Source organism: Neopsephotus bourkii, unplaced genomic scaffold, assembly GCF_033783945.1.
Source record: "Neopsephotus bourkii isolate Nb327-2 ecotype Australia unplaced genomic scaffold, CSIRO-AGI_Nbou_v1 NB_272, whole genome shotgun sequence".
NCBI classification, from domain to species: Eukaryota; Metazoa; Chordata; class Aves; order Psittaciformes; family Psittacidae; genus Neopsephotus; species Neopsephotus bourkii.
The window spans coordinates 1,290,447-1,316,705 of NW_026900781.1; the positions used below are offsets into that span (position 1 = coordinate 1,290,447).

At 42.4% G+C, this 26,259-nt stretch overlaps 1 protein-coding gene across 4 annotated transcripts in view; it reads left to right on the plus strand.

Moving 5' to 3' along the window:
* SLC66A2 (solute carrier family 66 member 2) overlaps positions 1–24,824 on the plus strand; it is a 74,951-nt gene extending 50,127 nt beyond the window's left edge. For 3 of the 4 annotated variants that reach the window (XM_061346354.1, XM_061346356.1, XM_061346355.1), the window contains 2 exons: positions 6,534–6,750; positions 21,924–24,824. In XM_061346354.1, coding sequence (XP_061202338.1) covers positions 6,534–6,750; positions 21,924–22,134 — 428 coding nt within the window. In that variant the 3' untranslated portion in view covers positions 22,135–24,824. The remainder of the gene's footprint in view (positions 1–6,533; positions 6,751–21,923) is intronic. The other variant, XM_061346357.1, reaches the window with a different exon arrangement.
* Positions 24,825–26,259: the final 1,435 nt, after the last annotated feature.

Genomic DNA, 26,259 nt, shown 5'->3' on the forward strand with positions numbered 1-26,259 from the left:
GCAGATACTTAACAGTTCGCAGAGATGCAGAAATTCCTGGGTTACAGGCCTGAAGGAATGGAGATGGAGAATGATGATGCTAGCATCTTTATAGAGATGGTGAATTCCTTTTATTATTATATTATCTTTTTCCCCCCATAGAGTGGTTTGTATAAGAGCCAAAAGTTTGTGGTGCTAAGCTCTCATTTCTTCTCTTTGGTACCACAAGTGAAACATAAGAAGTCCGTTTCCAGTCCCAATGAGTGTAAAAGAAATGCTGGCTTCAGACAGCATTTTGCAGGTTTCTATCACTTCTTAAAAAAAGGAAGAAAGAAAATCTAAATGTGTCAATTCTCATTGCTTGTCTCTCGTGCTGCTTCCTTCTTTCTTTCTGGAAGGAAAGAATAAAGTGCCTAACTGGGTATGTAGTTGGTGAGAGTGAGAGAAGTTACTGATTGCCTGGTAACAGTCATAACTGAGCTTTCCTGCTCTTGTTAGCCCAGTTATTTCCTGGATGTCCTCTGGGAAACACAGGAATTTCAGAACAGAGGACTGGAGAAACCCACCTGCTGGCTGAGAGCTTCTCAGAATGAGCAAGGTGGGGAGTGCTAGCCAGCAGGCTTCTCTGTAATCCTGCTGCTGGTTTGAGACAAGGCATCTGTAATCAGGATTGCCAGGGAGAGAGATAATGCCTGTGGGCACAGCTGGAGGTTACTGCAAGTGTAAAAGTCTCCTTTTCAGAACTACTGCCCATGCCTCGCCTCTTGTGGCAGGTGCCTCCCAAGTCCTTTTCAGAGGATGTGGCTCCTATGAAGATGGTACTGCCAAGTGCAGTGCCTGTTTATAGCTTAGAGCACTCGATGTGTGAAATATCTGAGCCAATTTCTCTTGTCAGCCTAGTGACACAAGTCTGCGTCTTTCAGCTGTCCAAAGATTTGCCCGTATTGCCAGGCTGGGATAAAGAGCGGCATTGTATTTGCCTGCTGCTCAGAGCTGAGCCCCTTTTACCGCGGAGACCGCAAAGTTCTTGAGACAAGCAAAAGAGCGAGTGAGGGGGAGCCTGCTGCACTGTAGCCAAATGGTTAACTTGCAGGCAGGACAGAGATCTGTAGGTTCTGGCTCCTGCATCCTTAAAATGTGTGTACATTTTACAGTAAAAACACCATGGATAATAACCTGAAGTAATTCCTAGCCATGACTGCATTTTGTAACTGCTCCAGGTTGGCTGAATTACCATTATCAGGCTCTTTCTCAGCATCTAAGCGCTCAGGTTTTGGATTCCAGTGTTGCTAAGGAAGGTGTTGGACATGACTGCTCAGGCTGGACTCCTTTGATCGTGTCCAGAAATAGGCTGTGACAGGAGGCCAGGTGAGGCGTGCAGAGTTAGATGATGGGAGATTGGGGGTTCTGTGAAGAGGACTGCAGTCTCCCAGAGCACAAGATTTAGCTGTAATGGGGTGGGGGAGTGGGATTAACTACCCAGTAATCTGTTTAGAAAGGCACTCGGGAGTAGAGACTGTCTAGCATGCTCTTAGAATGAGATAGTGAGCAGTGTTTTTCATACAGGCGGCCAAGGGTTTGATTATGGGAGGCAGTTCGGGTGCATGGCTATGAACTGATGGTATTTATAAGGAACAGGAGGGAGCACAGTAAAATAAATCCAGCTGCCTTCATAAGAATTTCCTTGGCGAAGCTATACAAAGGGCTAAATGCAAACTCTCCCACCTTGAAAAGATAGAATGTAAATTGGAAGCTCTTCATTGACCTTGAATGCAAGAGAAACCAAATGGAAAACAAGAATTGGGTCAAATGACTAAAGACAAGTGTAAGTGAATGTAGCACAAAGATGTAGGTACAGAATTAGAAAGGTCAAGGCACAAAATAAGATGCAACTAGCAAGAGAAACTGAGAGCTACAGTAAATAATTTTTAGGATGTCAAAGTCTTTGCTTCACTTTCCTGAAAGGAACTAACATGGTAGCTGACTTGGCTTCTTGACTAAAAATAATGTAACTGTTTGGACTCTTGTGTCATCCCCAAATGAAAGTTGATACTGTGGATTCTTCTTTGTGTCGTTTGGCATATATCCCACATCATAATCTTCAGTGTACTACTTACATTTTGGCTTGACTAGTGCTAACCATGGTTATTTGCAGTGCTGTCTCTGCCTGCTTTACATTTTTCATAACTGACATACACTGTGCCTCCTGAAGGAGGTCTTCTAATCTCATCTTTCTTCACCCTCAAGCTGTGTAGACTTTTCTCCAGTCATTGCACAAAGAACCTACTGAGCTGCTCCTTCCCGCAGCATCAATAGGATTTTCAAACATAAATATCTCATCTATCACTGGATTAGCATGTTTAAAATGTAATTCACTGAGTGGATTAAAGAGCTCAGGCATGGATAATAAGATAAAGTACCTTTCACTGCAGTAATGCCAATTCAGATCAGTCCAAGATGTTAGTGACTGGGAGATACCATCTGAACTGCATCAACTGAATACAGACTCACGTCATAAATTTCTTTCTGGGCGTGATGGGGAGCTAGTGAATGGAGTGAGCTGTGCAAGCAGTGCCTTCCTATTTCAGGGACTAGAAAGATCATGCATCCAGATTTAAATTTGACAGATTTTAAGACACTTGATAGAAATAAGTTATGGTGCAGTGGTATTTCTTGTTTGCCCTTTTAAAGAGAAGGGACGATGTTTGCTGGGGAGAGAAAGCAAAAATCCCAATATTGTCTCTATTATTTGTAATTTTATTCCAACATGAATAATGATTGTAATAATATTTATAGCTTTGTTCAGTTCTGCACCTCAGATGATATGGCCCAGGGCACTGGTTGGTGTCCTCTGGTTGTCTTCCTGGGACAGCTGTAGCTACATCTGCCTCTCGGCTCTGCTGCAGATTGCTCTCTATTGGAGGAGGACAGGACTTGTCTGCACACACATGTAGATTTTGTTCTGTTTTTAAAACTCCTCCTGGTTTTATTTCTCCTTTCTGGTTTTATTTAATTTTTAAGAAACAGTTCCCATTTGTTTTTAAGCATTTAAAAGCCTTTTTTTGTATACACTTGTCACAGTACTCAGCACAACCAACGTTTTTTTCTTTGAAAGTATACAGCTCTTGTTACAGGGCTAGTATGTTTGGACCTCCATGAGCAGGGAGCCACTTGGAAAAATGAGTCACGGTTTATTTCCAAACCTTCAAGTGATGGGTACGTGATTTTTTTTTCCCTTTGAATTTCTGAAACCACTTGTCAGAGAAGATAAGCTTCAGCCTTGCTTAAGAAGAAGCAATTGTGGCAAAACAGTCAAAACACTTAAAATTAGGGCCAGAGAAAGTATGACCTGTATGAAAGGTCATTTTATACTTCTTTCCTTTTTAAAAAGAAATAAAAAATCAGTCATTCTTTTCTTTTGTCCTGAAAGTAGTTGGTTATGCAGAATTTGGTGATGTGGACTGTCCTAAAATAGACTTTTTCATTTGGAAAATACATCTGTTAAGTAGAACAACTGGTGATTATGTATTGGTATGTTTTTAGGGTAAACAGATGTTTTTCTGTAAGATTATGATTGTTCTTATCTCATTTTGTCTTTCTCGTCTTCTTCCTCTCTTCAAAATTTATAGCAGAAACTACAACTCATAACCTAGTATAGTGAAATGGAAACTATATGCACCATGATAGTTTCAAGCAAAAGAGAATCAGTCTCTTTCTGTGTTAATAATTAACTCTCCTGCTTCAGCTGAAGTCTTGTTTCACATGATAGTTTTCTCGTCTATGTATGTTGTTATAATAGAAATAATACTGAAAATTTTCAGTATTTTTCAGTACTCATCAAAAGATGATGAGTAAATTATCATCATTACCATATTTCTTGGCTGCCTAATACTAGGTTCAGGGACATTAGTACTTACATGAATGGACTTGAGTGAGGCAGCGCTGAATATGCACATAAACAGCTGGTGTAGCAGGAGGTAATTGCATGTTTAAGTGTTTGTGTGGGTCCATGGATTTTGTAGCTGGTCTCACGGTAGTTGTGTGAACATTGACTGGTTTTGTTCCATGAACTTCCAAAACTTCCACACCCCCATGTAGATTTAGTTCTTTCATTTCTATTACAAAAATGATCTTGAGGAAATAAGGATTTGGTGTACAGAGGTGGGTATTTTGAAAAAGATCCTTTACTGCCTGGAGAATGCAGGAGAATCACAGTCTATGCAGGTCAGCCCTGACACTGTATCAAAATTGAATGACCCATGCTAGAAACTAAATGCAAGTTTTCCACCCTGCTTATTTGAATGCAAGTGCTCTGACCAGTGCTTTAGATGTCTGTGAAGAAACTAAAGGCTTCCTGAGAACATCTCAGAAGGTTTAAAAAAGTAATCTGGTAAAAGTAGTAGTTACATCTTGATCAAAAGCCATCAGTAGCTCTTCTGTTCCAGGATGGAGGTTGCTTTATTAGATGGTCTGAAACCTCACTATCTTTCTCATTGTCCCCTTCTCTTCTGCTGTTCATTATTCCATCCGCATTGTGAGCCCAAATGCCTCTGTCGCTTTTTCAGGGACATTTACACTTGGAAGCTTTTCTTGCAAATATAAGAGTTGTGTAGTGGCACACTTATTGTGTTGGATGAAGCCATTTGCTTGGTATTGCTCATGAAGCTGTCAAAATAAGTGTGAGTTTACTTTGTTATGCCTCTGCTACTTCATGTTATGCAGACATAGGTCAGGCAAAGTGAAAGAAATGGGAGTTTTGGGTGTCCGTTATTCCTTCTACTTTGTCAGAGGTTCTCATTGACTCTGCTCCTCTGCAGAAAATGCAATAGACATAAATTGAAATGGATAGTCTTTTCCTGCCACTGTGGTTGTGTTGTGCCCTCCTTTTTTTGCTTCATTCTGTTTTGTTCTTCCTTCATCTCCAAAAAGGAAAGCCTTCGCAAAGCTCCAGAACTGCATGATGCTCATGTGCTGTGTGGGCTGTGCACTGGGTCTACCTTTTATTTAGCCTTGCGTCTCTGAATTCTTGAGTCCCGGGAGCCACTGCCATAAAATACTGAAAGTCAATGTTAAATTGGCAGTGGCTTTGCCACAGATTATTTAATTCAGTTCAGGGTGATGGCTGACAATGCTGCAGGTTGGACATGGCTCCTGTCCTGTTTTGCCTTCCTCTTTGTGTGGCGGAAGTACCATGATTCAGCTGAATGCAGACAGTAGGGCTTGAGAGCTTGCAGAGTACTAAAAAGGGGAGACCAGTTAATAAGAGCATCTGAGGGTCAGACTGATCATGATATGAAAGTGTGAAAAGATGCAGAAAATGAAACTAGTATTTGGTGTGTCTGTGTATCTTCAGGCAGCTACGTGCCTATATTCCCATTTCACTGAATTTGTTGTTACTGTTTTCAGTGAAGGTCAGTGTCTTCCTTGCCTGAGTTAACAGTGGGACGTTTTTGTAGCATTCTGCACTTAAGCTTAGGAGGCAGTGACAGAAATCTTCTAGTGATGTGCTGCTGTGTTGCACACATTTGGGATGTTTATAATAACCCTGATCATTGTCTTGACAATTAACAGAATGAAGCTGGCCGAAGGTAGGTGTTTTTAACTTTGCTTTTAAGGAAGGAAGACATGAACACCTACTAATGAACAGTTATTTCAGAGTTCTTATCTAAAATTGTTATTTTGCTACACAATCAATGATAAGGGTCTTGTATATCTGATTATTCATCGATACAACAGCTACATACATTCAGTGGCATTCTGTTAATGTACTAAGCAAATGGCGTGGTTGCTTTGTACTTTCCTCTCAAAAGAGGATGTTGTGTTCTGTGATACAGCATTTTGTTCTGATGGATGTAGAACTGGGTGTGCACCCTGCATTCATGGAGACTGTCAAAGGCAGGAGTGAAGTGTGTTTTGCCCTTGGGGTGAAAAGTGATGATATCTGTGAGTGGCCTTGTTGCAGGGGAATTTTTGTCAGTCTTACACCTACATCAGTAAGACTTTACCATGGCAGGCAGCTGCATTGCACCAGGGAACAGAGCTGTGGTCTTCAGGTGACCTTCTAAGCAGCTTGGATTGAGGCAGTGTGAAGACAGAGATAATGACCTAAGAGAGAGAGTACTTGCACTGATGTACTTGGGGCCTGGACTTAGTGTTTCAGAGTTTTTTGTGAAACACTTCCTATGCTAGCTCTGCTAGAGCCAGATTCATAATTCCTCATGTTTGGTACTTGAGACTTGAGAGTCAATGCTTTCTCTTCATCATCTTTGTAAATATTTGTTATTTTGTAAGTCTTTGTTTTATTGTTTCTTTATTGAACACTCCCCCAAAAATGCTTTCCAAATCAAGACTCTTATTTTTCTTGTTGGTTTTGAGTTTGATTTGTTTTGTTTTGTTAATTTTTTTTTTTTTAGTCCTTCCCCTTATTTTCTATCTTTCCCTACCTCCAGATACTGACAGTGGCTCCCTCATGCTTCCCAGCTCTCATTTCCACCCTGATTAAGTCTGGTTGGGAAAACATATTTTATTCTTCTTCCATTCCTATTCTGTTGCAGATTTTGACTTGAACTATTTCTGGCATTGGAGCAAGTTTACAGACTACGTGCAGTGTGTCCTGACCTTCACTGGTGTGACCGGTTACATCACTTACCTCTGGCTTGACTCATCTCTCTTTGTGGAAACACTGGGCTTCCTTGCAGTGTTCACTGAAGCTATGTTAGGTGTTCCTCAGCTCTACCGTAACTACCAGAATAGGTCTACGGAGGGAATGAGGTATGGTGTCTGTCTTATGTAAAACAAGTAAGCGTGTTCTTGTGTGTGTAGGTAAATCTTTAGTGTAGTTTGGGAAAGCTTTTCTAGGAAGGACAATTTTATTTTCCTAAATTTTACTTGAAAATACAGCAGCTGTTGGAGAAGATTCTGTCAGTAGCTGGTGCAGCACTGCTGAAGGCAGTGGGAGCTCCATTACACCTCTGAGGTCTGACCTGTTGTCTGAGTCCAGCTGGACAGTTCCAAGGTGAAATGCATTTTAGTGCAATAAATGTTTAAAACTACTGCTGTTGCTGTTAGCAGCATATAAAAGTTCAACTCAAGCTGTGCAACACTGGTAATTAGAAATGGACTAAAGAGATCTTGCATAGCAAAAGTAATGAAGAAGAAAGTTTTCTGAGCCTGCAGCAAATAACTCTGCCAGTGTAACTCACATATTAACTTATCACTTTTTTGTAATACATTATTATGTATGTAGCAAATGACATCAGTATTTATTTTTGTGTAACTTTTTTTGCTTGTAACTGACATTTAAAAAAGCTCAAAGGAGACATTTACAGTCACGACTAGGAAACCATTGGTAAACAAGTGTTGGACAGAAAACTAATCTTGCACCCACTCTCGGGGTATTAAACTAGATTATCTTTTCATACTGTTTACTGGATATCTCAGCAATGACACTGAGATTTCCAAATTGCAAAGGCAACTTGTAAAGGTTTTTAAGAGACAAAATGTTCACTTTGGTGCATCAGTGCACTGGTTTGTAGGAACAGTAGAGCAGCAAATTGAGTTAATGGAGTGCTGTGATCATTTGTGATGCTGTCTTCTCTTTCGCTGTTTTGAAATGACTTCTGTTTTGCAGCTTTTAAACTTGCTGGGATGATTTATAATTTGGTCAAAACAAATAACCACTCTCCACCAACCCCAAACCATGTTCTTTGTTGTATTTGTTCCTTCTACTTGTTTGGCTTGGAGATGCTTATACTAGCTACTTGAAGTTCTTTTCTAGCTTGAAATGTTATTGAGGGAATGTATAGAAATTTGCTTTGATGCTTAAGGCATTTTCTGCTTGGGAGCCCCTTTGGTACAGAGTGAGATAGGATCAAGCTGAGACGGGCTAAGAGAATTGGGGCTGTTCAGCCTGGAGAAGAGAAGGCTGTGTGGAGGCCTCATAGCAGCCTGCCAGTGTCTGAAGGGGGCCTACAAGTGTGCTGGAGAGGGACTCTTCATCAGGGACTGTAGTGATAGCACACGGGGCAATGGGTTTAAACTTAAACAGGGGAGATTTAGGTTAGATATAAAGAAGAAAGCCTTTACTGTGAGAGTGATGAGGCACTGGCACAGGTTGCCCTGGGAAGTTGTGTATGCTCCATCCCTGGAAGTGTTTAATGCCAGGTTGGACAGGGCTTGGAGCAACCTGCTCTAGTGAAAAGTGCCCCTCCCCAATGGCAGGGTTTGGAACTGGATGATCTTTAAGATCCCTTCCAACCCAAACCATGCTGTGATTCGATGAAAGTTTTTCACAAAAGCTGGTAAAAATCGCTTGGCGGTGAACCTTTTTGACTGCAAATTCACGGGCTACAGTTTCTTTTCTGTCGGTGCTTGGACTTCAGAGTAGCTGGTTGGCAGAATCTCCCCAGGTGCGAGAAAGAATTTCGGCACTAGGACTGAACTGAGCTGCATGTCTTGAACACTCAGAAGCACACAGTCCAGGTGATACCCCGGTGTGGCCATCGGTGGTTAGCTTGGAAGTATGGGCCCAGTAAGCGACATACTCTTGCAAGGGTTGTTCAGCTCCTGGTGTGTGCTGTTGTCTCTTTCCTGACTGCATGTTTGGACGCAGGTTAGCACATGCTGTGCCTGGCTCAGTACTGCCTGCGCAGCTGCAGGATTGGAGTGACAGAGCCAGGGAAGGGCTGTGTCATCCCCTTGTGAGCTCCCAGGTCTCTCTTCTAGTCTGTGGCCAGTTGTCAGTCTGCTTGAAAGGAACCTCCTTTCTGCATATCTTTGACTGTCACATTTGGCTGGCACTGGATCAAAGGCACAAAACTTCACCACCTAGATACAACTAGCACAATCAGTTACTCTGCTTATGTGTGAGCCTGTCTTGATAAATCTGGCCTAAAAAGGCTGAATGAGGAAAATCTCATTGCATTCAATCAGATCATTGTGCAATGAAATAAAGAAAATATTTAGTCCCTCCTGTGTCAGTACTGTACTGGTCACAGTGATTATCCTGTTTTAAAAACCACAAATCACCACCGAAGGAGAAACAATCAACATTGATCATCTCAGGAGCTGCTGGAGCCAAGAGCTGCAAATTTTAAGAATGCTTTTCCATTCAAAGTGTTTTATGAGGTGTGCTGCAGCTGTGAGCTAGTTACGAGCAGGCATTTATCTGAAACGTATCCAGTGAAATAAGTGCAGTGTAAAGAGATATGAAAGAAAGAAATGATATTAAATGTGTATCCTGAGATATTATTTCCTCATTTTCACTATAGATAATGTTAAAAATAGGAGAAGATGGTATGTCTTGGGGAGATAAAATTTTGTTGTGGGGTGCTTTTATTTGGTACTTCCCTATAGCTTTTTGCTTGCTGTGCAGCTCTTCATACAATTTTTTAAGACAAGCTTTTGACTTTCGAGGACAATGTTTTTCCCAGAGACCAGTCGTGGCTTTATTCAAACTCCGTGGAGATTAATGTGAGCTGCTGGTTTTTTTTGCCTTATTGAATTAGCCAGGTGCTGTGATGTGAGGCTTTATTCAGGGTTGGCTAACCAATGTTTGGATACCTCCTCTATGGATATTTTAGGTTTAAGGAGATTAGGCAAGTGCTGTAAAGGTGCCACTGCTGTGGTTTCTTGGGATTTTTTTAGCCTGGAGGAATTTTTGAATAGTGAGTTACTTGCTTTGTAGTTTGGCTGTTTAAAAGAAAACAAAACCCTAAGCCAGAGGGAAGTAGCATGAGTTGTGCATGTTTCTACCCAGGCACTAGTTCTGCATTAGCTTCTTCACTAAAAATAAATTTAGTTCCATAGAAGAGAGACGTTGGATGCAGCTGACATCTGTTACAGCAACTTCATTACATATCTGTGCTTCTTTGGTGAGGTTCAGTGAAGGAGTAAGAGAAATTAACTGAAAAGGACTTAAAAAGTGTTAAAAGAAGGAAAGTTAAAAGCGGATAATGCAGGCAGTACCACTATTGATTCCACCCATCCCCAGCTTCTGTTTCTCACTGGGAAAAACTGCATGGATGAGAGCAAAATCAAAGAAATAGAAGTAGGGATAATGGATACCTACATGAGAGTTTTCCTCTTGTCAGTATGCTGTACACATAAAGCAGACACTGGCCAGTACAGTGATGACCTGAGTGCGTTGTGTCCAGTCTGGGACTAACCAGAATGAAGCTGCTGAAGAGAGAAAACTCTTTCTCTGAGGCTTTGAGATTGTAGCCTCCAAATCCTCATATAAGCATGTCTACTCGTATTCTTAAAATAGTAGTTGCTTTATATACTAAATAGTCAAGAGAGAGGAGGTGGAAGAGGGGTACAGGAAGTAGGGGCCACTGAGTTAAAAAAAAAAAATAAAATAATAGCTTTAGGGGTTCAAATCATCTGACCCATAAATCGAGAAGCAGGTTTTTCATTACAGAAAGCTTTGTATAGACAATCATAAGGGACTGAGTTCTAAAAGAGAAAGTAGTTTTCAAGAGAATAATTGGGAACTAATAGGTAAATCTGGGATTCCTCGCAAATGGAGTAATCAAGGTCTTAAGTGTGAGCCAGAAATACATTGGTAAATGCAAAATTATTAGCACTACTTAAAAGTGGTTTGTACGTAGTGTTGTATAGGCCATTCCTTAATTTCACGGCCTTTTCTACTGCACTAAGTTAATCACAGCTGTCAGTGTGCTTACAAATTGCCCATTTTAAACTGTTCTTACCATTTATTGTAGTTATGTGATCGTATTCATTTTCCTAAGTGCTTTTTCTACTCAGAACTTTAGCTTTCTCTGTGGGCTTGCAAAAATTGTTGTCATTGCTTCTGAGGCTCCAGACAGCATTCATACAATTTTCTGGGGAAGTTTTACTTGTTCCATTGTTTTGCTTTGGTGACATTTCTTGTTTAATTACTGCGGCACTGATCAACTGGTTACTGTTGTCCTAAATGGTGGCCTTTATATAAAATAGTCTGGGGTTTCTAATTTCTGGACTTTACATACACATCCAGGTTTGCAAGAGTTTGAGGAGTAGTCAGTAAACAATTTTCATGACTGGATGGACGATTTTTTTTTACAACTGTAAGGCATATCACTTACAGCTTCTCTCTACCCTTTTCCATTTGTGGTTCTAATAAACACCAGAATATCAGATTCCCTTCCCTAATCTTACTGTTTTAAAGTTAAGAGGTTTAGAAAGTGGTCTCTAGTCCTCAGAAGACTGCTAGTTTCTTCTCCCTTTGAAGTGTTACTAAGTCAGGAAAGTAAAGAGGCTTGGTCTTTCTTTAATGCACTCAGGCAGAGTCCTGTCAGCATGTGAACAAATAGATTGAAAACATTTTGTTCTGAATCCCAGGAAACAAACGGATTCTCTGCTCTTCTCCACACCCTCTTTTCAGTCACAGCAGACCTGTGATCAATGCTTCAGGTTCAAGGACCTTCACTTTTGCTTGAGTCCCTGTGGGCATATGGCCTGTGGGTTGCTGTGCTGGGGTCAGTGCTGCGTTCACCTCTGTGCTTGCCTGCTGTGTCTCCCCAGAACTGTTCTCTCAAGGCCTGTAGCACCACAGTATGAGACTCCAAAGGCAGTTCTTTGTGTCCTGTGAGCTCAAGACATCTGAGAATTTCAGGAACTGAAGGAAGAGGCAGGTGAAAAAAAATGGTGATGAAGACTTTCTTTCCCTTACCCTCCCGTTACTTCTGACAGGGTGAGCAGCAGTATCCACTTCCCTTAAGTGTCTTCCAGATTGCAGCACAATGTGGATTGCTAAAGCTCTTGTTCATATTGAACCTCTTTCTCATTTCTCTTCCCCTGGCACCTCAGCCTGTCAGTTAAAAAGGTAAATTCAGAGCAGTTGACTTCAAACCAAAAGCATTCATCTTTTACAAATAGTTCAAGGCTTCTTTACAGTAATAGGAATAAAACACTGCTGGCATATTTAATGAGTGTTTTCTTCAGTTGGTGCTTTTCACTGTGCCCTGAAAATTTGGAATACAAGAGAAAATGTACTTCTGCTGCAAAAAACATTCCATTAAATTTGGGCACTCTGTTTTCTGCTGGCAAGGAAGTGTCTTGCAAGGTATTTTGCATAATTAAGGTCAGGTCTTGCCAACATGCAAAAGTTCAGAATTGAGGCACCTGAGAGACAAAAGTTCTCTAAGGATGCTTTTTTTCTCTGTTATGTAATAAATTTAGGAACAGAAGTGCCTCAGTTCCAATGCCGGTATTATTTTGACAGAATTCACCACAGTCAGTTGTCTAAGTGGAATAAGTTATCTACTTATGTGTTTGCAGAATTGTCTCCCTCAATGCAGTAGGACTGGGTGAGATTAGAAATATAGAATGGAAGTAAAATGAGACTTGGGTTTGAAGAAATGTAGATTGAGATGCAAGGATGCAAACATTCATAATGGTAATACTGACCGTGATTAAGATCTGTAAGTGAGTAGGGTGGTGAGTAATGTAGGTGGTTAATAAATGAGCTAGAACAGCAGGAAACTGGTGAAACTTAGGCCAGGAAATTACTTTGCAGGGTGGTCCAGAAAGACAAGAGATTTTTTCTGTTAGAATTTGACCTGCAGTGGTGCATTTGGTCCCCTGCTCCTCAGACACAGAGGGGCAAGCAAACAGAGAAAACTGGGAAGTGCAGTGACTGACAGGATGGGTGATTTACCTGAAAACTGAGACAGGGAGTAAGTGCTTGTAGCATTCTTGAGTGGGATGTAAGAAGAAACAAAATGTGGTGTCAGAAAAAGCTGTTTCAGCAAGACTCAGAGGTAGGATTGTGCCAGGGAGGATGGCAGGGAATGTTGTGTGTCCACATAATTATATGCCAAGCAAGATGTCCTGGCATTGTCAGGTAAGCTTTTTCAGGGTAGTGGTGGAAGCCCTGTCCCTTCAGATACTAAATCTTGTATTACAGAATTTCCTAAAGCAGGATTCATAGTGTGCAAAGGGGCAGATGCAAGGGTTTGGGAATGAAAATATCTAGGGGATATTTGACCTCCAGAGGGTCTGGGCCGAAATGTAAAAATTTGTGTCATGCTATTGTCTGTGGGATGTGACTGTGGTGCTTTTATTTCCTCCCTACAGCATTCAGTTCTGTCCACAGCAGGGCTTTAAAGCACTAGGGCTTTAAACCTAAGCAGGGCTCAGCAGCCAGTGTAGGTCAGTGGTGATGCTGCACATGGAAAGTGGCTCAGAAAGTGTTGGATTGTGATGGCACCTCCTGGCAAAGCACAACCTTCCTGCACACAGACGTATGGTCCATCACTGTTGCCATGAACTTCAGTACCTCTGTGCACGCATATGCATGTGGAAGGAAAGGGGAAAACTGGCATTTTGTATGAAGACTTAGGTGCTGACATACCCTTATACAGAGCTTGCAAGACGTTATAATAAGACATATTATAATGGTAAAGTGTTTTTGAGAAGAGTGTGAGCTGTGTTTCTTGCAAACATCTTACTTTACTTCCAGGCAGTAAACTGATTGCAAGGTAGGACTTTGTCCCTGAGTGATCGCTCTCGCTTTATACACTTAGTGTGTTTGGGGTTTTCAGTCTTTCTGTGTTTTCTTAGAATGTGAGAAGGATTTTGCTAGCTGAAGTATGTGATTAATTCATAAAAAGTAATGACTGTAATATAGTTAGATTTTGTCCTCACAGCGCTGGCTTTGGAGACAATTACTGAGCACTCGTCATTCACAATAAGGAGGGTATTAGAGCTAGGACTGTTACCTTGTGTATGTTGACTAAAGTGACAATTGCAGTTACTGAATTTTAATACTAAAAGCACACTCAGAGTAAGTACCAGTTCCCATATGAAGAAGAAGGAAAATTGTGTTTAAATTACCTCAAGTTAAATTGGAGGAAGAGTCTGATGATTTCGTTGTCTAGGACAGGAAGAAAGAAAGATTTAAGAGTTATGATTTGAGCCTTGGGATACACAGCTGAAGCTGTGCCGAAGCAAAGCTCTGTTCCCTCCTGTCTTTTTATTACCTTTCAAATTGTATGTGTCCCAAGTTACTTAGAAGTAGAGAAAGCAATACACTGAGTGGTGCTAATAGAGGGACATAATTTTGCCATCTCTTAGCACTGGCCCTGTGGGGCATAACAGTGGTGTCTTTAGTCAGCTGTGTCTACAGTGCCATTAATTGTAATGCCTTGGGTGAGAGGTGAGAGACAGGGAAGGGGTGACAGATATTCAAAAACAACTTCATGGGATGCTGAAGGGTGGTGTAATTTAGGAATGCTCTGCACCATTTATGTTAAGGTGACACTACTATGTGCGTTGGCAGCTGACTGTATTACTCTGAGCAGTGCAAGGTGTGATTTGCTGCTACTTGGGGAGAGATGCTTCATCTCATGGCAGCATGTCTTGAAGCTTCCAAATCTGCCTGCAGCAGCAGCAGAGCCTGTCTCAGATGTGTTTGTACCACATGTCTGAGCAGACCTGAGCTTTGCAGTCTGGCCAGTGTCCATTTGTGTCTCCTGGCAGGAAATGCACCGTTGTAAATTGTGGTTCAAGTATTTCCTCTGATCCACAGAAGAGATTTGTTTTCACACCTGCTGTGCAGACAAACAGGATGTTTGAGGCTGTTAAGACCTGCTGCCCTTCTTTCTGAAGCACAAGCTGCAGAATACTAGAAATATTTTGTAGCTGTTAAGGGTTACCAGTTACTGGACATGTACAGACTAAACTTTAGGCATAGCTGCTTGAAATAGCCAGAGGCCATACGAATGATCCTGGACTATCCACTAACACCAGACCCATCTTCTGTGTCTTTGTAGTTTCTCCTTGATTGTCCTTTGACAGATATGTTCGAACACATATGGGCTTTTGGGTGGGTGTGCTAAGCAGGGTCAAAATGCCTCACACCCTGCAGCTTTATGGAATTTAGAAAACAGAAGTTTATGCTGAAAAGTAATTGACAAATACCTGCTTACCGTAATTTTCCATTAACCTTTGTTTTATTTGTGAGTCTGCATAAAATGCATATGTTGAAAAAGAACCCATCAACAATTACTTCAGACTGCATCTTTCTGGGTTTGTTTGCCTGATGGTGTTCCAGAGTGAAGTCATCCATTTTATCTTTCCTCGGGGACGTGTACAGGCCTTCACAAGAGCTTTCAGGCAATTTGTTCTTGTACTGCAGCCCTCCGTGGTATCCATTGCTCATGGTTGTGGCTTTAACTCAACTGCTTTAGCTCATTTCCAGGGATCCAAAATAAATGCTGGATCTCTCTTGCCACATGCTTCTCTTAACTCCTGCTAGCATTGCGGGGCTGAACAAATGACTCCAATTGAGATGGTCAGTGCTGCTCCAGCCTCAGAGGAATTGTTGAGAAGTGAGGTAAGGCACTCTTACCAAGGCAGAGCACGTAGGACTGGTGGACAGTTTCATGCTTGGATTCCAGCTGGCTGTGCAGTATTTAAAAACAAGATCTGTGCTTGCTCGCACAGAAGGGCGCATCTTAGGGTGTGCACGTTTAGTTTCCACATTTTCAAACTTTGGACACTTTGGATATCCCATCCCAATGTTTTCTTCTTTTTTCCTTTTCAGTAATTTTTGGCAGGCAAAACAAATAGGTTAGCATCAGCAGAACTCCTTTTTTGTTAAGCCATATGGCTTTTTGTTATGAACAAATGCTCTATTTATTAATTTTTGTTTGTTTTGTGCAGTATCAAAAATACCATGGCATTTGGATTTCATGTTTTCTGGTCTGTGTTTCACTATTGAAGGCAGCCAGCCTGTGATCGAAGTGCAGTGTTACAGATGCTTGCTGTCTTCTCTAAGAAGACTATTTTGGAGCTGCAAATGGGAGCTGAAAGTTTTCCAGAGTCAGGATGTTACAACTGAATCTGCTTTCTCTTCCAGACATAACCATGCAAATGGCTTGTGGGAGGCAACAGCTTAAAAGGTTGCACCTTCTGTAGTTTCTTGCTTGCTTCCCAAAACCAAATGCAGTGTTCAAAATACTCATTGACAGGCTGTTTCGATGTGCACCTTATTGCTGGAGGAAATACTAACATGTCAGCCCTTAAATAATTTTATTCTACTTTTATATCCCCAGTCATCTAAAGAACTGTCACCAGTTTTTAAACATATATGAAAGTCAAGTGATAGTATATATGAAGAAATGTCTGAAACTATGGCAGTCTAAAAACTCAGATTTTTGAGCCTGGCATTTCCCATGTCATAGCCATGATGCTGGGAAATTTGTGGTCAACTTCCACTGATTCTTGAACAAAAAGAGCCCAGGCTAATTCTCTTCTTTTTAGTTACGGTTGCCTGGGATAGAAGGAGAAAAAACATCCCCCTAAAAGAGCAGCATTCAAAGTAGATAAAGGTCAATAAATTATACTCATTTTTCTGTTATTGAAAACAACAGGATTTTTGAGTTCATTGACTGTCTGAGCACAATTAGAAACAAGTGTGTGACTGTAGCAGGATGTAATTACACCAGGGCAACACGAGCCTCCTGTTGCTATTTCTGCTGCAGTGTTTGGTCAAACCACTACAGAATTTCTCAGCGGAAGTCACTCTCTAATGTCTGATCCTCTTTGTGTCTTCCAGCTTGCAGGGTATTTTTGGGTTTGTGTGTTAAGCTACAAACATGCAGAGTCATAACATTGATGTGAGAAAATCTACAGTGCAAATGGGAAGCGAGTACTGCCGTATCTTTCTTGTGTGGGTTTTGTGCTAAGTACCAGCCTGTGTTCTGCAGACTGCTGCTTTGCAGCTCTGCTAATTTGCTACTGTTTGTAAGTTATTTTGATGGATGATTGCAACTGGTCTTCAGACAGAGCAGTTTACCAGGGAGGTGGAAGATAGGGCTTCAAATCTCATATTTTTTTAACAAGATCCTTTTTTTTGGCAGTTTTTTTGCTCTTTCAGATGAAGAAAGAAGACTCACAGAATCACAGACTGGTTTGGGCTGCAAGGGACTTTTAAAGCTCAGCTAGTTGCAGCCCCCTGCCATGGGCAGGGACACCTTCCACTAGACCAAGTTGCTGAAAGCCACATCCAAGCTGGCCTTCAACACTTACAGGGACGGGGCAGCCACAGCTTCTCTGAGCAGCATGTTCCAGTGCCTCACTACCCTTGTACATACCCTTGTAAAAAATCTCTCTCCAGATTTCTTGAAAGGTGTAATGACCAAAAAGTGGCTGATACTGAGCAGAGTGTATGCAGACTCCAAAGGAAAACCAGAGACTTGATACTGTTGCAGACAGGTTTTGAGCAGAAAGAATGAAGATCCCGGAAGGCTTTGATTCGAGTTTATTAGTCCTGGATAAGGGAATTGAGACTAAATACCTGGCTAATCTCATTGTTCTGTAAATTACTCAGTCTCTGTTAGTTTCTCAAAGAGAAGCAACAAAGCTCTTTTGAATGCACCTTAGAAGCTCTCTCTGCATCTGAATAATTTCAGGAATATTCTCCTGAAAAATTATGCTTCATTGGCTAACTGCAGATATGGTGTACTCATGTTTTCTGCCTCTAGTTGCTGTCACTTCATAATTAATACACAATATGTAAGGGACCTGAATGAAACAGGTTGTTCCATGAGAAAAGTGAATGCTGTTTTCTAGCATGCCATTTATTTATTTAGCAAATGAAGCTTGGTACAGTGTCTGTGTGGCATCTGCTGTCTGCGTTGGAGAACAGCAGTGCTGTAGGGCATTTTTATATTACCGTACTAAAATACAGCCTTCAGCAATCCACCCCTAATCTAGCATCTGATCAGAAGTGATGGTGTCTTTCTGAGAATTAATTCCAACAGCAGAATAAATAAGTGTTCTTTCAGATCTTATGAGCAATTGAAAAATGCCAGCTTTTCCTCTTTGTGGTCAATTGCTATTGACACAGACCTGATACTGACTGTTACTACATTAGCAGCTCCTTGTAACAAGCTCACTGTAAGGAAGGCACTTGCTTTTAGGAGATTTGTTGTCATTGGATACTGCAGTACTGATTTAAATTACTGGGAAGTGCTATTTTTACTGAAAGTCTGCTTCAGCCTCTGGCAATACCAGCTATTTCAGCACAGTTCCTGCCTCCTGTCCCTCCAGTTGGCATCTCTGTAGTCACACAAACAAATGCTGCCATTTGTTTATTTCTGTGTCCCCAAACTGCATTGTGGCACTGCTCACCCCTAACCCATTCACTTATTTGTGCTAAGAACAGTTGAGCTGTCCTGCTAGACTGTATCCTTCATGTCAACAAGGTGAGCATCTTCATGTCACCCCAACTTATCTTTGGGCTATTTCAGGAAAGACACCCATTTATTTACTCCCAACTCCTGCTTTGCTGTGTAGCCAGTGCTGTGCAGAATGGCTGTGCTCACACAGCTTTGCAGATGTCAGGAAGATACAGCATGAGGCTGCTCTTTGTGCTGTGCTGTCCAGTCTCAGACAGTGTTGGTGGTATGTCCTGACTGTCTCCTGCAGCGAAGCCTCATCTACGTTAACAGTGCAGCAGTTTCTCTTGCACTGTAAAGCCAAGGGCCAGATAGATGCCAATAGGCTGCAATCTGTCAGCTCATGGCACCTGGTACATGGTACTGCAAAGGAGCAGAGCCATGCAGAGGGCTTGTTCATTGCCGTTGGCAGCCTGCACTGAAGCTGCTGCTGAGTCAGGTGGCTCCCTGGAAGATTCATGATGTTACTGTGATCCCACAGATTCACCATCATGCAGCATGCAGAGTCCTGCAGGGGAAGAAAGCTGAGACTAGAGGATTTCCCCCTGTGGTGTGTTGGTAGCTTGTTAAATATGAGCTTCACACATCTTACAGGAACTGGAGCTTCATTTAGCAAACGGACGTTACAGCAGAGCAGTGGATGAATGGCTCGTGTGTGCTTTCCTCTTTTTCCTCTTCCTTTCCCACAACCACCTGAAAACTCCCATTTTTTTTGAGCAATAAACCCCTTCCTTTCTTCACAGACACTGGTCCTCTTTTCTCCTCCAGGGCAGGCAAGAGGCAGGCAGCTCTCTGCCCAAGATAGGTTGGCCAACCTCAAGGACGTTGCAGCGAGTTGTCCCTCGCTGGTATTGCCAGGACAACAGCCCACCTCGTCTAAGTGTTCTGATAATTTTTTCAGATTCCACATTTGTTCAGGAGTGAAATTCCAAAGCACTGGAGGTGCTAACTGGTTTAAACGCTTGCCCATATGATCCCATACATTGTGCCACTCATGACTGTCCAGCCTCAGGGAAGATCTTTTGGTAGTGTTCTTAAATAGTCGCATAATCTTAGAGAAGACCTGAGCTGGACCCTGCTTAGCTTCCAAGGTCAGATGAGATTTGGTGTTCTCAGGGTGGTCACACCATAGGCAAAACATAGAAAGCATATGCAGCAACAAGCTGGTTCCGAGCAAAAGGAGCAGGATGCTTTCTTTCAAGGACATTGAAAGGATGGCCACATGCAAAGAGTTGTGGTCAATGGCTGAATGTCTGGCTGGAGACCAGTAACGAGTAGTGTCCCTCAGGGATCGGTGTTGGGACCAGTCTTGTTCAACATCTTTGTTGCTGACACGGAGAGTGGGATTGAGCGCAACCTCAGCAAGTTTGCCAATAACACCAAGCTGTGTGGTTCGGTTGATACGCTGGAGGGAAGGAATGCCATCCAGAGGGACCTTGACATGCTTGTGAAGTAGGCTGATGCCAACCTCATGAAGTTTAACCATGACAAGTGCAAGGTCCTGCACCTGGGTCGGAGCAATCCCAGACACAGCTACAGGTTCGGCAAAGAAGAGATTCAGAGCAGCCCTGAGGAGAAGGACTAAGTTACCCAGTTGGTGTTACAGGCTGTTGAGTTCACAAGTGGCTTCCTAGCGAATCCTGAATTGCTTTGGCAAACTCAGCACAGTATGTCTTACAGGTAGAGGTGCGCTTCTAGTGCTTGGCTCCTATGGTGCTGCAGAGCTGCAATCCCCAGTGATTATTATTTCTTTGGAGGAGTAAACTCTTTTGTAGGCTGTGCATCTTCTGACAGCTTGTATCTTCTCCACATCTACACTATACCCTGGGGTCACTTTTAAAACCCACTTAGCTTTCTCCATGGGGAATATGTGACAAATATCCTTTGCACATTAAATTCTTAATCCAGATATTTCCTGGCATCCCTGAGTAGTTTTTCTGTCAACAGCGAGCAGTTAGTTTGACCTGCCAGGTTTAGCATGCGCTTTTAGTGAGGGTCTCCAACCACGCTAGCAGAGATTCACAAATTGTGATCAGTTGCCTAGCAAACACAGATAAGCTTAAACTCAGAGGAGGAGGAATGTTGGCTGCCTGCAAACAAGGTGCCAATTTTATGACCCTCAGAGTTTATCACCCTTCCTAATTAAAATCCCAAACAATCCCCACCACTGCTTGCATCAGCAAACCTCCCATAAGTGTGGTGTAAGGTACTCAGTGTGACTTGGGAACATGCACAGGGCAGGTGGTGAAGGCTTTTTGTGCACAGAGCACAACTGGCAGTTGCAGGTTTAGCATTTGTTTTCCTTCTCTGATTATTTATTTACATTTTTAGAATGACCTTGGATGGGGAATGACTGCTTACTCGACCCCATGTCCTTGCTTGCACTTCCCCACAGTGGGAGTGGACTTACTTTGAAAGGTCCCTGAGAGGGGGTTGGAACTGGATGATCTTGAGGACCCTTCCAGTCCTAACTATTACGTGATTATGTGATTGAAGACCTGTTTACACTCAGTGACATCACATGAGTTACAAAAAGGCTTGTGTTTCCCTAGTGCGATGGGGCAATATAAACTGATGCTCTTGGCCATCCTTTCTTTATGGGGAGAGAGTGGGCTGCAGCATTTGGCTTGCAATAGCATAGTGTACTTGTATCCAAAATACAAATTGTGCTAGCTCCCTGCCTGAATGTTTGAGAAATGAACATTAAGTCCTATCCTGCTGCAAGGGCCTGACTGTGTTTGATGAATTGGAGTCAGTGCTGGCAAAACGTAATTGCTCATAATTATGACAAATCATGCGCAATGCTCATACTGTGAACTACAAAGCTTTTGTCCGCTGCTGCTTATCCAGCTGCTTAAAAAGCACTCCTGTTAAAGTGCATGAAGCTCAGAAACAGTCTTCAGGCTCTGGCTGTTCACATTTTGTTGAGGGCACTGAAAAAAAATTGGTCTATTTGAAGAGCTTTCTTCTGTTCCCCAGAGTTTCTTCTGATGTGGGGGAGCAGGAGCTGGACTGCAGGACAGGGGATGGCTCAGCAGTGCAGCTAGATGAAAGCAAGGACGGGTATTAAAAGGAAGCCTAAGCATTGCTTTTGATCAGTGTCCTTGATAAAAATCCCTAGTGATGTTCATCCTTCCAGTAACAGCTGCAGGCATGTCGTTTTCCCTTTCTGTATTACTGGACAATCTGTCTTTCTGGACTTTTTTTGATTTTGCATTTTTTGCAGTAAGAAATGGTTTCTTGTACCTCATCAGAAGTGTTTGGTTCAGCAGATGCTAAAAAAAATGTGCATGCATGAGAGGGCACTTTACATGTTATTCCACCTTGAAGGAGTGCAAAATTGCATGGACAAGAAGTAACTGCTGGAATGAATTGCCTTTGTTTTCCATGCACTGTATTACTTTGGTTTATGGTCAGTGCTGTCAGCACGTGGCAGTCATGTTTACAGAGTACCACTGAGTCGAATATCCCAATGGGATATTTTAAAATGCTGGATACCTTCATAGCCACAGGCATTTGGAGCTGTAATTGTTGAGGTAAGAGTGCTGCAATATGTGGGGTAGAGAATTTGATCTTCCCTTCCAAGTACAGTGCTGCATGTCTTGGTTAGGTACACTGCCGTTGTCAAGGGGTGTCCCAACCCACTGTTGAGTATAAACCCTTGCTGAAGTAGGTAGCATACTCTGGCATGGCAAGTCTAATCACAAGCCAAGTTCTTCTCAATAAATACTCTTTCTTTTCTTTTCTGTCTTCTAGTGTCAAGATGGTGCTGATGTGGACCAGCGGGGACACATTCAAGACTGTTTACTTCATCTTGAATCAGGCCCCTTTCCAGTTCTCCATCTGTGGACTTCTGCAGGTTTTTGTGGACATTGCTATCCTGTTACAGGTTTACTTGTACAGCTACTACCCTCATCAGAAGCCCGTGCCCCACACTGCACACCCAGCCAGCACCAAGGCCCTGTGAGGCACTTAGCTGGACAGGTTTCAGGTCAATGGCATTGTGGAGTCAGCCATGGCAGCTCCTCTTTCGCTTGTAAATACTCCTCTGTTGCTGAGTTGAAAGCAGAAATGAGAACAAGAGTTGAAAGTCTGGCTGCACTTCCAGCTTGTAAGGTTTTATTTTACATAACTTGTTCTGTTTCAAACATAGCTGTACAGAACTGTTTCTTGGTGGGGGAGGGGCACTTTATTTTTGCATATGTACCTATGAGCCTTATCAATTCACAAAAGTTTGTATATTTAATCACAAGGGCTGGATGGTTTGTGTTTTTAATGCTATTTAAAAATGTTACATCACAGAAATTATAGGATATTTTGTCTGAAGCTTTTACCTATTTGTATAATATAAAGTCTGTATCTTGGCAGGAAGTTTGTGGCATATGCTAGCATTCACCATCTCCACGATGTAGGAAGAAGTATTGAACAGCAAATGCAGGAACTTTCACTTTTCTTTATGAAGGGTGTCTGGTGAGCAGAGAAGGTGAGGGCAGGAGGCCCTGCAAAGAGGTGGGCAGCCAGATATGAACCAGTCGTACTCAGTGGAAAGTGTCAGTGTGCTGAAGAGTGAATGGCCAGTGTTCATCTCCACTGCGGGATCAGTGTGGCAGGTGGACACATCAAGGAGATGATGAGGAGGGTCGAGTATGGATGATGCTGGAGCCATGTTTAGAGCAGAAACAACCAGTCAAGCAGTAAGCCAAAAGGAAGAGCTAACAGGATACTGCAGGTAACTTAGGTAGTCATGCTTTGAAAAGATGAGGTTTGGGAACAGTTCTCCCTGCCCTCACGGAGCAAGCACTGCTCCTGCAGCTGTGCACAGGACACTGCTGGGCTGTAGGACATCTTTCACAAACCAAGGGGCCATGAATGTTGCCAGTATTGCCAGGCAAGTATTTCTGTGTGGTGACTGAGCCACAAAAGTAGAAGCAACTCCACTTCCAGTGCCTCAGAAGGGGAAGTGAAAACGTTTTGAGACAGAGAAAAAGCCGCATCCTATGGAGTAGGACTAGCATCTGACATCTTAATTTGTTAAGGCTGAGATTTATGTTTATGTTTCGTTTAATGCCAAACAAGAACCAGTTGATGTTTTGGGGTGTTTCTTGCATCGACCCAAGGAAGGAGTCCATGTTTTTATTTTTCTGTTGCTTAAGATCTTCTAGGCTTTTAGAAGAATCAGCAGCCTGTACTTCAACAGAGGGACTGAAAAAGCTGAAAGCAGGGAGTTTATTTATAAATGTAGATGTTGCCTATAATGGCTGTTTGCCAGTGTAGGTCACTGTGCCCTTCCTGAGAACTACCTGCATGTGTATAGCAGTTGCAGGAGGTGTGGACCTGCAGGGGGCTGTTGCCAAGACCCTGGGCTTCTGCAAGTTGCTGTCATGGTGGTTGGTATGAGGCAACCATAGCAGGATGCTATCCCAGGAACAGCTATGCATGTGCTGCATTCTTCTGGAGGCTCCCTCCCTGCTGCCAGGTGAATCCTGTCTGACCACAAGCAAGGTGGTAGAGCAGGGACAACTTTTTGAGAATCACTTTTCTCCAAGATTATCCCAAGAGCTCATGTTTTCTTACTGATGGCAGCAAGTCTGAGGTTTTAATAATGTCAGTGTGTAAATCAGATACTTCACCACCCTGTTTTATTTGGGAGCCTCACGATTTGAGTCTGGACTGTCTTCATTGGTGGCAAACTGTCCTCTGGAGGGAAAGCATTAGGAGGCTTCATCAGTAAAGCATAGCAGAGGAGAGCTGCTGTTCTGAGGGTAGGGCCCAGAATACTCTGCCCAGGCGCTGTCTCCATGCTCTTTGTTCAATACCATATTCTTTTAGGCCTGAAGTGACCTTACAAAGATGATATACCTGGAATGGCAGACTATGAATGTTTTGTTCCTCTCTTTTCTCCAGTGTTCTGGTTGTGTTACAGGAACATCTGGGCTTTTGTCTTTTTTAATTGAAAATTTACTTAACAACTGGCTTCTCTGGTATGCTGCTTTAATGAGGATTGTATTTCTACTGTATGCAAACAAATACTTTCTTGTGTGTTTTAATGGTCTGAAGGTTTTTTTAATAACTTGTAAGATTTTTGTATATGGTGGTCTTTTTCTAATATTCTGTGAAACGGGGATATAAGAAATAAATGGCTCTTGGGAAATATACTTCTGTACGTTATAGGTTCACCTGGGAGTGCACACTTTCGGCCACCTCTTTGGCTTTGAACTACAGGTATTACTGAGGATAAGACAACTGTTGTTTTTTCCTTTTTGGACTCTTTCCGGGGCAGTTTCTTCAGTCTGCCATCAGTACCCAAACCAGCGAGCTCTGCAGACCAGTCTCATTGACACCACAGCTGCAAATGCTGGAAGAGAAGCCAGTGGAACTATCTCTAAATTCATCTTCTGTATGTGGCATTTAGCAAGGTAGGACTGTTGGCCAGGAACTCTTCAACTTCATCTTGCAAGATAATTTAGGGCAAAAGGTTACAGAACTTTGGTTTCGTTCTTTAACTGTCGGGAAGTATCTGTATCAATGATCACCTCAGAGAATAAGAAATCAATTACTTTAGATACATCTTTTTGAATGTATGGCACATTTCATGGAGTTTCTTTTATGTCAGTTACAATTCTTTTTTTTTAATAAAAATTACCTATTATATATAAATTTCAGCGTTGCTTTGTTTTGTTCAGCTATAAGATGCATGCTTCTTAACTCTTCTTATCTAGAGCATTTTCTGTAGGAATAATTAGTGTGCTTTTTCCTCCTGATAGGTGAGTAGGCACAAGGCATAAATTGTCCTGAGGTCGTGATGCAGAGATTTTGGTTTTCTGTTCCCTGCTCTTTCATACACCCTGGGCTAAACTTACCTTTGCAACCACCTTTTTATGCTTGTGATGCTCACAGTAAAACAAGTAACTAACAGATTATTATGTAGCTTTAAAAAGAAGGAAATTCCTATATCATGCAAACTGTAAGAAGATCAAAGATGGGACACAGCTGAGGGACTTGCTCTTCATAACCTCTGCACAGAAGATGTGGAAACTGTTACATCATGGCCAGCTGCTGTGCCAGGAGGAGTCTTGACCTCTCTTCCTGTTGATTCAGGACATGAAAACAAGCCAAGACAGCAAACAATGGCTTAGGACTTCAGACCCCATCCTGCCCCCTGTGTCTCAGTTTACGTGGATTTGGCTTTGCAGGTGCTGGCTTAGCTATGCTGGGAGACTGAGGGGCTTTGTTCAGCCTCAGATGGGTCAGCAGAGCTGGATTTCTCTACGCATCAGCCCCTCCATCTGTGTCTTTTCTGCTCCAAGGTTTCAAACTCTCCTAAGGCTGTAGCTTTTTAGGTGCCAGACCCTGTGAAAGCCAAGGATAATTTGCCCCCATGAAGCATCTGCTTTGAGGCTGTCATAGGTCATGCCTTTTCTGACCTCATCAGTATGAAACAGTGACCTCTGCCTGGCTTATTGCTGAGGGGATGATAGCAGGATCATGTGTTTCTTATGTGCTTTTTCTTAATTGAGGCTGCTGTGAGGTGGGAGGTGGCTGTGCACATGTGCTGTATGAGCAGGGTTTGTGTTTGACTTTGTGCCATTCCCTGTAACTCTGTTCTTGTACCAGTTACCACGTCCTTAGCTCTCAAACACAGCTCAGGTTTTCTGGTTATTATTGTTGCCAACTGCCAGAATTTGTATGTCCAGGCCCATGGGAGCTGCCACCAAGATGACCATGTGGAAGAGGCAGCTTTTGCTCACACTCACTGAGTCTCTGTCCAGTAGGAGAGAGGATTTTTTTTTCCCTTGGGTCAAAACCAGTGTGCTACAACCATGAAGCACTAGACTGTTTCAGGGAAACAGGTATACCTGCTGGCACTGGCATGCATGCAGACAGCAGTGTAGCATTTACTGTAGTTGCAGATATTTTGTGTGCTGTGTCAAAAGAAACAACAGCAACAAAACCAACACTTTTTCAGTGGCTGATTAGAAGTAATAAGCATCACCCGTAACAACAGATACACTGGGTAAAACTTACTCTCCCTTGAGTATCTTTTATGTCTGGCAATGTGTGCCTCACAACTTTATACAGCTTCCAAAAATAA